Source organism: Prunus persica, chromosome G2, assembly GCF_000346465.2.
Source record: "Prunus persica cultivar Lovell chromosome G2, Prunus_persica_NCBIv2, whole genome shotgun sequence".
In the NCBI taxonomy this organism is placed as follows: domain Eukaryota; kingdom Viridiplantae; phylum Streptophyta; class Magnoliopsida; order Rosales; family Rosaceae; genus Prunus; species Prunus persica.
Window position 1 is genome coordinate 2126538 of NC_034010.1, and position 16677 is coordinate 2143214.

At 35.8% G+C, this 16677-nt stretch overlaps 1 protein-coding gene across 1 annotated transcript; it reads right to left on the reverse strand.

Moving 5' to 3' along the window:
* On the reverse strand, positions 10990 to 14640 carry LOC18786154 (RNA polymerase sigma factor sigD, chloroplastic). The gene is made up of 5 exons (XM_007219139.2): positions 13792 to 14640; positions 13006 to 13236; positions 12799 to 12939; positions 12029 to 12229; positions 10990 to 11353 (listed from the first exon to the last, which is right to left on the reverse strand). Exons 1-5 carry the CDS (start codon positions 14260 to 14262, stop codon positions 11075 to 11077), a joined length of 1323 nt encoding a protein of 440 aa, XP_007219201.1. The 5' UTR covers positions 14263 to 14640; the 3' UTR covers positions 10990 to 11074.

A 16677-nucleotide genomic window follows, 5' to 3' on the forward strand; every position in this document is an offset into this window, starting at 1 on the left:
CCTCACTATTAAATACTTTTTGTCAATGTGCTGAAGTCCAGACGACATCTTCTTGTTCATACAGTGAAAAACAACCGCAGTGATGTCATTGTATATCTGCATTGGTCTTGAAATTGAGTCCACCAATTTATTGTCTTTGATAAAATTCCTTAGCTATATTGCATGAGAAGTGGCTTCATAGCAAGCTATGTATCCTGAAAACATAGTTGAACTCGAAACACCAGATCATTAAGCACTTTTCCAAGCACCAATTGCTCCTGCCATCTTGAAAAGAAAACATGAAATAGAGATATAATCATCCTCTCCTTTTCCAGATTCGCATCAGCATAACCAAACAAGCTCCAAATTCTCTATGTGCCTGTAAATCAACATGTAAACCTTTGTTCTCTATAGGTACCTTAGAATCTTCTTTCCAACTATCCAATATAGCATTCCCGTATTTGACTAAAATCTCCCCATCTTGCTGATGCACAAGGCTAGATCTGGCCCTGTACATACTTGTGCGTACATAAAGCTTCCAACTAGAGAAGCGTATGACTTGTTCCTTATCTCAACTTATTTTTCTTTATTCTTGGGGTAATGCTTCTTCTTTCAATCTCCTTTAGCTAAACGGAACTTTCTGTCCAGAACACATACTTATGTCAATTTCTGCTTGTTTTCTTTAGTCCATAAATTGCCTTATCAAGTTACAAACCATATGCTTTTTTTCCTCCTTTGCAAACCCTTCAGGTTGCCTAATAAAATTTGCTTCTTCAAGTTCACCATTCAAGAAGGCAATTTTTATATCCATTTGATGTAAAAGCAAGTCATAATGCGCCACCAATGCCATAATTATGTGGAAAGAATCATTGGTGCAAACTAGAGAAAACGTTTCAGTGTAGTCAATTCTCTCCCTTTGGGTAAATCCTTTTGCTATCAATCTAGCCTTAAATCTTTCGATTTTTTCCATCTTTATCCTTCCTTGTTTTAAATACTCATTTCAAGCTACCAATGTGAGGTTCAACTAATTCTCATACAGATTATTCTTCATGCTTATGAGTTCATTTAACATTGCTTCCCTCCATTTTTATGCATTCTGACTCTCCATAGCTTCTTTAAAACTTGTTGGATCAGCTTCATCTCCAATGTCAAAATCTGCTTTCTGTAAATACACATAATCTGAATTTGTTGTATGTTTTCTTGGTCTGTCAGATCTCCTCGGTTGCACTAGTTCTTGTTGATTATCTGGTTTAGGATTTTCGACAGCTTGTTCTTATTGTTGTTGATCAACTCGTTCTTCAAACTGAGGGGGTTCCAATACAGTTTCACTTAAAGGAATAATGGTGTAAAATCTTGTTCATCATTCTCGATCACAGCTACATCATATTTTTCTTTGAAACTAAAATCTTCATTCCTAGTGGCATTCTCATCATGCTCTATAAACTTTGCACAACCAGTCTCAATGATCTAGGTATTATAATTTGGACAGTAAAATCTAAAACCCTTTGACCTTGCAGGATAACCAATAAAATGGCAACTAATCATTTTAGGATCAAGCTTCTTCTCTTGAGGGTAATAGATTCCAGCTTCAGCCTTGCAACCTCATACATGAAGATGTCACAAGCTAGGCTTTCTTGTAGTCCAAATTTCAAAAGGTGTCTTAGGCATGAACTTTGATGGGCACTCTATTAAGTATGTCGTTTGATGTTTTGATCACCTCTCCCCAAGGATGCTTAGGCAAATCAGTTTTGGAAATCATGCTACGAACCATGTCCTTCAAGGTTTGATTTCTTCTCTCAGCCATACCATTCTGTTGCGGAGTTCTTGGTGTTGTGTATTAAGCAACTATGCCATTATCTTGTAGATACCCTATAAAAAAAGGTCCAGCGTGTCTTCCTTCTTCATCAAAAAATCCATACTATTCACCCTTTTTGTTTGACCTCATAATTTTGATCTTTTTCTCAAGTTGTCTTTCAACTTCAGTTTTGATTTTTTTTTTTTTTTTTTTTTTGACATCTCAAAAGCTTGAGATTTTTCTGTTATGCGGTATAGATAACCAAAAGGAGAATGGTCATCTATAAAAATAATGAAATATCGATTTTCATCAATTGTTTGATGAGGGAATGGTCCACAAATATCTGCGTGGATGATCTCTAAAAAATCACTACTGGAGTTGCACATTTTTTTTTGTCTTCGTGAGTTTTCCTTTAACACATTCAATACAAATCTCGTCATCACTGAAAGTCAATGACGACAAGACTTGTTCTTTAAAAAGAATTTTCATTCTTTCTTTTGAAATGGGCCCTAAATGTCTATGTCATAACCCAGTGGATGTTCCCTCACTTCTAATCCTTTTCTCACTCGATTCAGCCATTAAAACCTCACCATATTTATTATAATTGAGGCAGTATAATCCATTTGAGAGAAAACCAGTAGCAAAAACATTGGAACTTTAAGAACAAAACCAAGTCTCGATAATCTTGAAACAAAAATTAAATTCCTCCTCTTTTAGGGTACTAAAACTACATCATCCTATTCTAAAATAAATTATGAATCCAACTTTAGGTTAACTACTCCAATGGCTTCCACATCTACTTGCTCTCTATTCCATATGAACATCCAAAACTTTACGACGATTCTAAGACTGTCCCTTGTAGCATTGTACCTCTTTATGGGTCCTCCATAAGGTTAACGCTGCCGCTGCTCTTCAACCCTTTTTCGCTCCAATTCATCTTCGTTTCGTTTCTTAATTAGCTCCATTATATTCTTTACTAGAATTCTCTTCGTAATAAGTTAACATGAGTGGCACCTATTAAACGCCGAATGTGTCTCCTTTTTCCTAAGCTTTTGGAGTCATATTATAAGATACATAAACGGAACTGCTAGCTTATAATCATCAGTGAGATCATAATCGATCTCATTCATTCCGAGAATAACTTCAAAAAATGAAACTTCCATCTTTTGAAGTTTGATCCAGTAAGTGTTTTAATTTATAAGAAATTGATCGAGTAAGGATTCGATGATGCAAGGATTTGAAAAAGAAAGTTTAAGTACTTCCTAAGAAACTGATTTTCAATTTGTTAAGAGAAAATAGTTTTTCAGCTTAACTTTAATTCACAAAACTAACAAATAATAAATACAAGCTTCCTTAATTAAGTATCACACCTTTGTGGCAAGAGATTACTTATAGCTTACAACAAATTACGTGTTATCTTATGCCATCATAAACAGATTACATGATAGATATTCTATTTATTGAAGAAACTTATCAAATAATTTAGGTATGATTCAATTTTGGTTATTTCTTTAGGGTTGATTTTTAAGATCTAGTTTTGTTATGGAAAATTTGTTGATCTCAGAACGAAAGCAAGTTCCTATCTAGCACAAAATAACCAAACAAAACACAATATGAGATAAAACCCTAAAATTGCAGTGAACAATGTTTCTGCTGTGAACAGTATTTTAGAGTTTTCAATGTTCGTTTTTAACCCAAAATACATTTCTGAATAGGGAATGGTGTAAATAATATTCATTGTATTTAAAAATATTCATAGTAAGGCCATTTTTAGGGTTTTAAGGTCATCTAGCAGGTTAAAAACGGGTTTAAATTTTTGATTGAAACATGCTTTTTCCATATTCTTTGATATTCATAGTATTTAGAAACATGTTTAAACTGTCAGCAAAATTTTAAACATAACCAAAATAGTCATGGCATCAATGGATAAAGAAATCGCAACAGGCATGCTTGAAAAACGATCTCAGTGTGTGTTGAGTAACCATGTGCTCTGAAACCAACTGTTATATTTTCTACATAAGTGTTCAAGATCTTTCACACAAATTTAAACACATAGAAGACATTCATGCCCACCTCTATCTAGCACGAGGCCTTTTAGGAACTCACTGGCTTTGGAGTCATGGTAACTCCGAAGTTAAGCGAGTTGGGGCTAGAGCAATCCCATAATGGGTGACCCACTGGAAAGTTGATCGTCAGTTCCTAGAAACAAAACCGTGAGGGCAAAGAGGGGGGCCCAAAGTAAACAATATCGTGCTATGGCGAAGCCGATCCTGGGATGCTACAATTTGTTATCAGAATCACTCTACCGTGTGGTGCGAGTGTGCCAACGAGGACGTCGGGTCCCTAAGGGGGGGTGGATTGTTTGGAAAATAGGAAAGGAATATTTTAAGATTCAAGAAGACGACTTATCCTTATTCATTATAATATATAAAATTATATTAAATCATACGGTTTGTTACTTTGATACTACTTTATTACAAATATTAACAATATATTTATTCACACTTCAACCCACATCAACCAACAGAGAGGGGGGATGTGCCTTATATGTACAAGTCGCGTCCATCTAGCATGATGTCTTTTGGGAGCTCATTGACTTCGGAGTCATAAGAACTCCGAAGTTAAGCGAGTTGGGGCTAGAGCAATCACATGATGGGTGATTCACTGGGAAGTTGCTCGTGAGTTCCCAGAAACAAAATCGTGAGGGTAGAGATGGGGACCCAAAGCGGACAATATCGTGCTACGGTAGAGCTAGGGATGGCAATAATACCCGTCGGGTCGGGTCCCCGTCGGGTCCCCGGCCCTAACGGGGGGAGTTTTCGGGGGGAAATCGGGGCCGGGTACGGGGATCCCCGAATTTGCAAAATCCCCGACCGGGGATGGGATTGTCATCCCCATCCCCGAACCCGGCCCGATAAGTAATATATTTATTTATAATTAATATATATATATATTAATATAATATAATAAACAAAATTAACCTAGAGAGTCGCTATCTGTCTGTCGCTCCTTATTCCTTCCTCCTACACGGCTGCTATCTTCTCAAATTCTATGAGCAAGTACTGCACATCAAGTTTACTGTCAGCAATAAGGTTCTCTCTCTTTGACAATTTTTATATTGTTTACTATATTGTCTATAAGCAATTAACACCACAAAAGCTGTTTTGATTTGATAATTTTATATTGTTTTACAGCTTTAACACCACAAAAGCTGTTTTGATTTGATAATTTTATATTGTTTTAGTTTATATTCTTTAGATTTTTTGCGGGCCAAACTCTCTGTGAATAAGTCAGGAATACTAGAGTTTATATATCCTAGAGATATATCTTCTTCTGGAAGAATCAAAGCCAAGATCGTCAAACTGTTGAGGCCTTTCTCATGAACTATAAGCCACTTCAAGTTATAAGGTATAAGCTATTTGGAGGTCCAGAAAGCGACCAACTCCTTCAAAGAAAAAATAGGACAAGGGGGTTACGGTAGTGTGTACAAAGGCAAATCAAATGACGGCTGTCTTGTAGCGGTGAAGGGGTTTAGGACAATAGACAATAGTTGAAACAAAGTGATTGTTGTTTCGACTGCAAGGCCTATGCATGTTTTGATTTGATAAAAGCTATTCTTTGTCTGATATGCATGCTTTGTTCTAATAAAAGCTATACCTTTTTTTTTTATATGCATTCTTTATTCTTTTCCTTTTGAGAATATATTTTTTGTCATGACTAATTCTTTTCTTGTTGTTTGATATTTTACCTTCCAATTGATGTATCAGTCTTTATAATTTTTATTTTTTTTTTCCTAGATGAGTGACGACAATGAAGAGACTCAAGTTCCTGAAACCCAAATTGAGGAGGATAACAACCCTACACCAAATGAAAATGATAGCAATCCTGCAGTAACTGAAAATAACGACACAGAAGCCACAATTTCAACTCAAGCTGCTATGAATAAAAGGAAAGGTAGATCTCCTGCTTGGGAACATTTTGAAAAGAAAGAAATTCGAGGTCAAATAAAAGCTGTGTGCATTCATTGTAAGAATATCTTAGGCGCAAGTAGCAAGAATGGGACTAGACATTTACTTGATCATGTAAAGTCTTGTCTTTATAAAAGACAAAGAACCATAGATCAATCAATGTTGAATCCTACAAAGTTGAGTGATGGGAGTGTCAAACTTGGCACTTATAATTTTGACCACGACCATGCCAGGAAGGCACTTGCAAATATGATTATTCTTCATGAGTATCCATTATCCATGGTTGATCATATTGGATTCAAGATGTATTCCAATGCTTTGCAACCATTATTTAAGGTGTGTTCTCGAAACACAATCAAGAAGGACATATTTAAGGTTTTTGAAGTTGAGAGGGAGAAAACAATGAAGTTGTTGGACACCAACAGAAGTAGAATTGCCATTACAACGGATATGTGGACATCGAATAATCAAAAGAGAGGATTCATGACTATCACATCACATTTCATTGATGATGCATGGAATTTACAAAGCCGACTAATAAGGTAAAAGTAATATACTTTTCTTATTTGAATTATTAATCCTATTTTTTTTTAAAAAATAATTAGATTGTGACTTATTTGGGTTTTACTATAGGTTTATATATGTTCCATGTCCACACACGGCGGAGGTACTTGCTGATGCTTTATTGGAATGCATGTTCGAATGGAATCTTGACCGTAAGTTGTCTACCTTAACTGTAGATAATTGTTCTACAAATGATTCCATGATTGCGATAGTGTTAGATAAGATTTGCTCGAGTTCACTTATGTTAGATGGACGTTTATTCCACATGCGGTGTTGTGCTCATATTTTGAATTTGGTAGTGAGAGATGGCTTAGAGGTGATTAAAAAAAGTATTGAGAAAATTAGGTACAGTGTTGCATTTTGGCTAGGAACCCAAAAAAGAGAGGAGAAATTTCTTGAAGCGGCCAGGCAATTGAGAGTTCCAACCTCTAAAATGTTAGAACTTGATTGTAAGACTAGATGGAACTCTACATATTCCATGCTTAAGACTGCAATGATATACAAAGATGTTTTTCCTCGTTTGAAGCACCGTGAGCCATTGTACAAAGAAGTGCCTAGTGAAAGTGATTGGGCAAAGACAAAGGAGCTTGTTGATAAGTTGGCCATGTTTTATGATGTGACTGTTCTTTTTTCAGGGACCAAGTATCCTACTGCCAATCTTTACTTTAAGAATATTTGTGCTATTAGATTAGCAATTTATGATTGGCTTAGTTCTGAACAAGAAGAGGTGCAAGCAATGGCATTACATATGCAAACAAAGTTTGAGAAGTATTGGGATACAATGCATGGTTTGATGGGAGTTGCAAGTATTTTGGATCCAAGGTATAAGATGAAACAAATTGAATTTTTATGCCCTCTAATATATTCAAACAACGCAGCTCAAGAGATTAAGAAATATAAAGATATTCTCTATGACTTGGTCAAGGAGTATCAGTCAAGATCTCAACAAAGTCAACAGGTGCAATCTGAATCTTTGATTCCTACTTCGTCATCTAGACCATCTATGCCTAAACTTGATTTGGTAAAGCAATTAGATGTGTTTGTTTCTCACTCCACTACCCATGGACATGTTAAATCTGAGTTGGATCATTATCTAGAAGAGTCTCTTTTACCTAGGAATGATGATGATGATTTTGATATATTATGTTGGTGGAAATCAAATGGGATCAAATATCCTACTTTGCATGATATTGCTAGAGATATTTTGGCCATTCCTGTATCCACAGTTGCTTCAGAGTCTTGCTTTAGTACTAGTGGAAGGATTATAAGCCCTCATCGTAGCCGGCTTCATTCAAACACAGTAGAGGCATTGATGTGCGCTCGCGATTGGTTATGGAGTGAGATAAGAGGTATTGAAATATTTTTATGCTTATATTTTTCATATTAAGTAAAACATTTTATTGTTGTTTTCTAATAATTTTTTTTATTTATACTGTTAGCTTCAAGCCCTAATGAGAAGGAAGCTAGAAGAGTTACCGTTCAAGATGAAGAAGTTGATAATAATGAGGAAGAGGTAACATTCTTATATTTAATAGCTCTCTTTAATTTTTTAAATAGATTTTTCTTATATTGGCCAGTTTCTCATTTTCTTTTAAATAATTGTAATGTTTTATCTTATTATTATTATTATTTTTTTGTAGGAGTCTACCATTGAAACAGAGAACATATCTTTGTTTTTTGATTAAAGCTATGAATGATGGAGCGTAGGAGAGTTCATTGAAATTGTGAAGTTTTATTTGATAACAGGATATTGTTAATATTTCTTTAGGATTGGTTTTCTAATTTAAGACTAGAAGGATTTATTGTGCTTACTGAAAAAGTTTCTAAATATTTGGATTGAGAAATTATTTTAACAAGAAATATCTTATTAAAAACCGGGGATTGGGGCGGGTATGGGAGACACTTCCCCGACGGGGACGGGGACGGGGATTCCCCGAAAAGCCTAAACCGGGGATTGGGGCGGGGACGGGGACGGGGATGGGGAGCGGGGACGGGGATGGTATTGCCATACCCGGCCCCTAACCGGCCCGTTGCCATCCCTAGGTAGAGCCGATCTTGGGATATGAAAATTTGGTATCATAGCCATTATGCCTTATGGTGCGAGTGTGCCGACGAGGACGTCAGGCCCTTAAGAGGGGTGGATTGTAACATCCCACATCGACCAACGGATAGATGGGGATGTGCCTTATATGTACATGCTGCGTCCATCTAACACGAGGCTTTTTGAGAGCTTACTGGCTTCAGAGTTATGGGAACTCCAAAGTTAAGCGAGTTTAGGCTAGAGCAATCCCAGAATGGGTGACCCACTGAGAAATTGCTCGTGAGTTTCCAAAAATAAAACCGTAAGGGCAGAGAAGAGGGCTCAAAACGGACAATATCGTGCTACGGCAGAGTCTATCCCGGGATGTAACATAAAGACTTTTGCTCTCTCTCAGAGACCTTTTTAACTCTCTTTATTATGAGATTAAGTTTAGAGAACATGTCTAACGAGAGTAGAGTCTTAAGCTTATATAGGGCTAGGTCAAGTCGTCTCTACTCATGACCAAAAACCGACTTGACTAACACTCCAATCCCATCAAGCAACAGTTCACGCAAAAGGAAATAAATAGGACCCTTTAATTAGCTTCAAAACTTCCCTTAATTCACAAGGTTTTGGGCCTCAAGGTATAACCTAATTTAAACTCTTATCAAACCTGATATAACTTAGTATGTAGTGCACCGATCTATAATATAACAATGTTAGCTTACACATTCAAGTGAATATACATCTTCCAATAAAATATCACTTGTGGCGCGTTTCAAATAATCTTCATAAGGAGGGCTGAGTAGCTCATTGTGTTTGCAACTGAAAGAACAATGTCAAAGAAGTGCATGGAAAAAAAAAAAAAAAACAAAGTTTAAACAGTTATAAAATACAAACATTGTCAAAATTGAAAGTTAAAGAAAAAAGAAAGAATCACAGCTCAATCATTTTGATTTTGAGTGCTGCTGAACGAATCCTAAAATTAACTAAATACACTCTACTACCAAAAGTATTTATTGAATTACTAATTTGCCCTAATATAAATTGACTAAAAAAGATATATTGAATTGTGAAACAAATAATTTCAATAAGTACACTATATTCAACTTTCCCTGTCTAAATGCTCGAAAATGAATCTTAAAATCAAGGTAAGATGATATGATATTTACCAAGCTTTTACAAAATCGCTCTCATCTCCATAGCCACATTAAGGAATGGTTTTTTTTCTTTTGCTTCTCGTTTTTACAACTAATATTCAATCTTGCAGGAACGTGAAGGTTATGTCAATGGCTATAAACTCATGGTATAAACTCAGGGCATTGAGAATTGGGCCGAGTGCCGCCCTTGGCTGTACTCTTTCGTTTATAATTGATATGACAGATGCAATAATAGAATTTGTACCACTGGCAACAACCATGTCAACCCCAAAGACTGGCTCAAAAGAAGTTGATCACGACCCTGGGAGATATGCCGTCAAAATTTTCTTTCGTTCCTTTTTGGCGTTTATTTTGTTTTTTTTTTTCACCAAAAATGATAAAGGCATTTAGGAACCACTTGATTTAAGGAATATACAATATTTTGCTAGTCTTAACTTATATATCTTCCTTCTAATGTTGATGGGTTAATACATTCGATCTTCTGAGTTTCATCTCTCTTATAACAAGGAAGCTAAATATAGAAAACAAAATCAACTAATTAGATCAAGCCCATAACCTAGACATGGTAACCATTAACATGTAAATCATCGACCTACAATCTCACCAGAACAAAACCAGGCAAAGCATTCCAAGCCAAATAAGACAGCAATCCCCGAATCCTCCACCCTCAGCTTCTGCCTGTTCTTCCATAGTGGTTTGACAGAATCAACCTCAGTAACTTTGGCGGGTTAAGCAGCAAGTTTGGCAGCGAGGTGGGTTTGGTGTTTGTGATAAAGTGTATTAGGGTGTACCATGAGTATTTTTGGTAGTTAAATAAGGTGTACTTAGTTAATTTTACATTTTGATTAAAATACTAGGGTTTACTTAGATCATAAGGTGTACTCAATTAATTTTAGGGTTCGTTTAGCAGCACTCTTGATTTTTCAATGCTTGAGTTCTATCATTGGCCTGACCCTTCGTGTTGAATGTGTGCAACTTAAGGGAATCAGATCCCAAGTCTTGAAGGTCTCGAGGTAGATTATCTTAAAACAATTTGTCCCAAATTAACCACCTTATAGAGTTCAGGTTTGTGATTTTATCTCGAAATGTCGTATGCAATTTAAAGAGATTTCCCCAATGTGAGATGGTGATTTATCCGATGTGGCATGAGTGTATAATTTGATCTACAGTTCCCAACATTTATCAGTTTAAAGGTTAATATGAGGCCTGTAGAACTGCAACAGAACTGCAATTGTGCAAATGAATCCTTTATCAAGAACAATAATTAGAGTTTCTAACAAAATTTTGGTTTCAATACCAGCAATTGATGGAGTTTTTAACCATGCTGGATCCCAAGTTTCAGAAAGCAATCCACATGACTAAGCCAGAAATCTTTTTTTTTCTTCTTTTGACGAAACAAAAGAACTTGGTTGGTCAAAAAAAAGAATTACAGCAATCCCAGAATTATAGAAAACCCTTTCTCTTCTTTCTTTTTCTTCAATACCTAATATCAAACAACTGATGCAATTAAAAAAGGTATATTCTTTTTTCTCGTCATGCTATTTACCTTTCTCTATTTCCTTTATCAGTTCATAACATGATAGAAAAACTATACAATATACAATTTTAGATTGTCCAAAATACTAGTCTGCCTTAATTTTGATAATGCAATTCCATTTATCTGTCGAACCCTCTCCCGCGAAAGCTTTAACAGTCTTCCTATCTCCTCAAAAGACTGAGGGCTCTCTCCATTGAGTCCAAAGTGTAATCTCAATACATTTGCTTCTCTATCACTCAGCGTCTTCAGAAGCTTCTCGACCTCTTGCTTCATTAGCTGCCTTATAAGCATCTTTTCTGGCATCATCTCCTCTGGCCCTTGTATGATCTCCTGCAACATAATGTGAACTAATAAATTAAGACTGATTAATGGATCGTAACAGACACATTTTGCCTAATCTTCATATTTTCATGAAGTTCTCCTCAGGAAGGAAGATTAAATAAACAGGGTACAAAGAAATCAAAATTTGCTACTTTATACAGAGCAATTTCCTGTGACCATATCCATCAGGCTCATCAGTGGTATAAAGTCTCGATTCTCAACTAAAACTAGTTTATGACTTTTCCTTATGCTGAATGGCACAGTTAAAACTTAAAATATTCCTTTAAAGCTTGTAAAACCTTTAGTCTAATGAAGTTTTTCTTTTTCTTTTCCAGCTTTGGGGCTAAGCTTATGCCTTTAGTTCCCTGACTTGTCAAGCAATCTTTAATTCAGTTATACAAACGCTGAACCATGTATTTGTGCAGCTAATCAAGTTATAGCCCTTTCTAGGAGCAAAATCAAAGTGGAGATTCGTAATTTCCTAGTCCAATATCGAAACATGAAACTCAAGAGCATTAACAAAATTTTATAAGTCATAAATGAGGACCATAGAACCCCTACTTACAGTTTACATCTGAGATTAAAAATTATCAAAATATATGAATTATCAAAATCAGCTCTCTCATTTGAGCTGCTAATAGAAGATGTGAAAGAAATCATGAAAACAAGATTCAAGACACAAACCTGCAGTGTCATGGAACCTCGAACAGTTGCCACTCTATCCAATGAAATTGGGGGTCTGCTCCTCTCACAAACAAGCTTTACGGTTGAAGCATTCACTTTGATCACTTCAGCAATTTCATCATGGCTAGGCAGCCGCTGAAATCTTTGGTTCAAGGAATTTTGAGCTTTTGTGATTTTTGCCATCATGCCGCACACGTGTCCCTATACAAATAAACTAACCATACTTCTGTAATCTTTTGTTCAATGTATTTTTACCAGTTACCTCCCAGGAGCTGTATAAAAGATAACTTAAATATGTGAAGGGAAAGGAAATCATTAAATTTACTAATTAGACCATCCCCAACAGATTTTGAAACCATCTATATGGAAAAGACCACCTCAACCTGAAAGCCAATCAACTTCTCCACTAACCCTGGCATCTGAATTCAATTAAATTCATCTTTGACAAATATCTAGAACAATTTTGAAATTCATCTTCTCCACTAAGCAGCCCATGAGTTTTTGTAACGGAAATTGGTGAAAAAATGCAAACAAAGCACAACAGCATAGTTCATCATATATGTATAGCTTCAACTAACTTTTGCTGCTCAGACATACAACGGTTTCAAAGCACCAGATGATGTATACAGTAGGCAAGATAAAAGGAAAGGCACAAATTCTACTTAGGACTGAAAAATTATATAAACTCAGTGATTAGGCCAAGATAAAGAAGTACAATAACAAAATAAACAACTGTTTTGGAACAATAGTTAATTAAGTCAGCTTCTTACTGGTAATCTGATTATTCTAGACTTGTTTTCTATGGCTCTGATAATAGCTTGCCTAATCCACCAGTACACATATGTTGATAACTTCCATTCTCGCTCATGATCAAACTTTTCTGCCCCTCGAAGAAGACCAATGCTCCCTTCCTGCTAAAATAGATACTTAGTTTCTTACGACAACTTGGGGAAAATAGGAGTGAACGGTGTAGGAACCTGAATGAGGTCTTGAAAGCTTAATCCTTTCCCTTGATAACTGCTGGCAACAGAGACAACAAGTCCCCGGTAGCTCCTGATGATCTTTTCTTGTGACTCTCTTCTCTTACAAAGCACCTTATCTATACTTCTCATCTTCATTCCCATTGCCTTGGCCAACTGTTTTGAGGTTGGCTCATGCTTTTGAGCTTCTACAACTCTGAACCTTTCTGATTCTAGTCTTGCTCCCTCCTGTATCATTAAAAGGTTAATTATAGAATCGTAGTAGTAGTTCCACGCCCCCTCTCGCCCCCTATGAAAAGTAATTTGATAACTGTCCTAAAACAACATACACTACTATTAAAAGTAGAAGGAAAAGCATGTGGACCAAAGCATGCATAAAGATTAGTAGAAAAGGGGGTTTTTTCAGAGGAACAGATAAGATTTCTACAACAGCACCAATTTAGTCCTCTTGGTTGCGTCACGTACAATGAGCAATAAGATTTGAAGAAAATTCAAACTAGAGAACAATGAAAGTTGCTAATTGTAGTGATCACTGATCAATGACCATATACCTTTAAACATTGAAAGGTACGTTGTATGAAACACTATAGTTAATGTCATCTAAGCAGAGCAATGTGGAATACACTTCAAATATTGCAGACTCTGTTAAAAAGAGAAATCTAAATAGAAATAGAAGAATACCCATCAGCTATACAAAACCAAATTCAAATGTGTAATTCTGATAAGTGGGTTCAACAAGTAATAGTAAAAAGTAAAAACAGAATCATTACAAAATAAGAATACCTTGAGACTCAGACAGCATTCTGCTTCTTCTCTTGGGCTCAGATGTTCATATCTCACAAACCCAAATGACACCATTCCATCTTCAACATCCCTCTTCATCTCCTCATCCAAAGCCTCCAACCCTTTTCTCCTTTTCCTCCTCCTCTTCCTCCTCGCCACCAGTCCACCACTCTCATTCCCACTCTCCCAGCAACTCCAAACCTCACCAATGTCTTCCGTCACCGCCACAGCGTCTATGGCCGCCTCCACGGCAGCCCGGGCCAGGACCAGTGCCTCGGCAGCTGCTGCAATGGCCAATGCGTCATTGGAGACTAAATTGCCACCAGATTTGGAGGAAGAAGAGGGAAAAGGCAAGTGGAGTTGGAGAGGGTGGTGGGTTTTGAGTGGTGTGAATGGGATGGTTGGGAGTGAAAGTGTTGGGAGAATTGGTGGTTGGTTTGGTGACGAACAAATGCTGGTGGTGATGGCCATACAGAGTCGAGGGAACTGTGAGTCAGTGAGGTAAAGGACTTTTCATTTTTAGCTGTGGCAGGAAGTTGGATTTTTTTTTCTTTTTTATTTTTCTTTATTTCTTGAGAGATATTTGTGCTTTTGCTATGTGGGAGCGAGACAAGGCTTCTGGAGGGAGAGGGGATTTGGTTTCTGTGGACGTCATTGAATCCCAATCATTGGGTCAGTGTTTTTATTTTTAGTTTTTTGGCTTCTTTTTTCCAATACGTTGATTCAATTTTCCAGGATTTGGGATAATAAGAGTATTCATAATGACCTCTCTAAATCACCTTTGAAAACAAATTTTGGGGAGGAATTGGAAAAATAAAACTCCAACCATGCTCTCTATCCACCTCCTAAAATATAGAGTATTCTAGGAGCTCCTAAATCTGAGGAAAGAGAAATGACTCCTAGTGGCTCCCTATAATTTAATGTTACTTTATTTAATGAGTATTTCAAACCTTTATTTAATGAGTATTTCAAACCTTATTTAATGCTAACTATTTTTTATTTTATTTTATAATAGAGATGGACCAATCAAAAAAGAGTTATAGCATTTATGACTCCCTAAACTAGAAAGCACAATTGAAGTTTAAATTTTATAGAGAGCTCCTAAAATAGTTTTTTTGTGTTTTTAGCTAAATTTTAGCTAAGAAATAAGGAGCATGTTTGTTAATGCTCCAACGCCTTTAATTTTGACATAATTGGATAACCATTACATTTAATGGCTTTCAATTCCAATAAAATTATAAATAAAAAATGAATTAATTACTTTTTTTCTCACTGGGTTCTACACAAAATTTCAATTTGGTCCAACTTTGTTCTTAACTTTTGTTTATGTCAAATGAACAAATGGAAGAGAAGGAGAAGAGTGAGCTATGGAGTGAGGACGTGGAAGAGATGAGATGAAGATGAATGATGGAAAGTTGAGGAGAAGAGAGACCATGACAACATATGGGGTTATTCTTAAAAATTTTGAATTTTTGATTAAATGCTAGCGCATCTCCAAAACTGATTGCCGCATAATCAAAAAATGAAAGCACTTTATTACTAGCTTTCCTTAATTACTTTCTTCACGAGAAATGATAGAATACTACGATAGTACGGCCATGTGATATATCTTGTACACGTGTTGTAATATAAGTGGACAACATAGTTTAGTTCCCCCTCCTCCCATTTTTAGGGAATAATATCTATAAATATCCACTTATATTATAACACGTGTACAAGATGTACCACATGACCGTACTATTGTAGTATTTTATAATCTCTCCTCTCTTCACAGCAATTATTCACAATAAGTGAATTTTTTTTTCTTAGCAAATAGACTGTGCTTTAAAAAAATTCAAGGATCCTTCTCCCGCTTGAAGTTGAGAGGGTAAGCTACTTCGTAGCTGAAGACCAAAAAGCTCATTGGGTGTAGAGACACTCACCTGATCCTCTAAGACATAGCTTAATTTTTGTACTTGTTCCATCCTTTTCCTCGAATAAAATGCTATCGCCTTTTGACTCAAAACAAAAAAAATTCAAAGTAATCAATTATGTCCCTGTGGGATAAAAAGTCAGTCAAAGCCAGTTCAAGCTTGGGAGGTGTAACAAAACAGGGCCTCTATGTATTACTAAACAAGATGGACTTCAAAAAATTTGGAAGAAATCACTTTTTAGCCCAAATAATCCAGTGCCAAATAGGATAAAAATAGAGTTTTTCTATTTAAACACCGCATTTCTCTTTATTCACCTCATATTCTAAGTTCACCTCAACTTCTAATTCGAATTTTCACAATTTCTAATAAAACTCTACTATCTTCTTAAACTACCCTTAAATACACACCCAGCAAAAAAAAATAAAAATAAAAACTCATCAATCTCACACCACTCTAAGTTCACCTCAACCTCACATTACTCAAAGAGATAAAAACATTGTTGTCAAATGTGTAGTAGCATTATTTTTTTATTATTATTATTATTTATTTTGCCAAAAATTTGAGAATGAACTAGGAGGTTTTGATAGAGAAATGTTTACATTAAATTGATATGGAAGGGGTGCCAGGGTTTGCTAGGGTTCAAAACACTTTCCCAAATTGTTATATAAAATAAAATCAACCGAATTTGTTTTGTATATTCAATTTGTTTTCATATTTTTTTTTATATATATTTGGGGTGAATGTAACTGGAATTTGATCAATTAGGGATGAAGAAGCAGTGGATGATGTTGTGCATGGTTCAAAGTTAAAAAGATATAATTTTTTTCTTTCCCAATTGCCTCATTTTCTTCCATTACCAACATTAACATCCCGTATGCAAAGAAAAGTTTAGGCAATGGCTTTGGTGCTTTCTTTTTGAGAGCATAGAAACACTTGTTGCTACTACTTGTTAAAACCCCTTTGATCTCTCTCT

Excerpts from the sequence above, each read along its gene's own strand:
- LOC18786154 (XM_007219139.2), bottom strand. The coding sequence starts at position 14,262 with ATGGCCATCACCACCAGCATTTGTTCGTCACCAAACCAACCACCAATT. Across the intron at positions 13,237-13,791 it reads AATGCTGTCTGAGTCTCAAG|GAGGGAGCAAGACTAGAATC; the intron begins GTATTCTTATTT and ends TTAATGATACAG. Across the intron at positions 11,354-12,028 it reads GAGGTTCCATGACACTGCAG|GAGATCATACAAGGGCCAGA; the intron begins GTTTGTGTCTTG and ends ATTATGTTGCAG.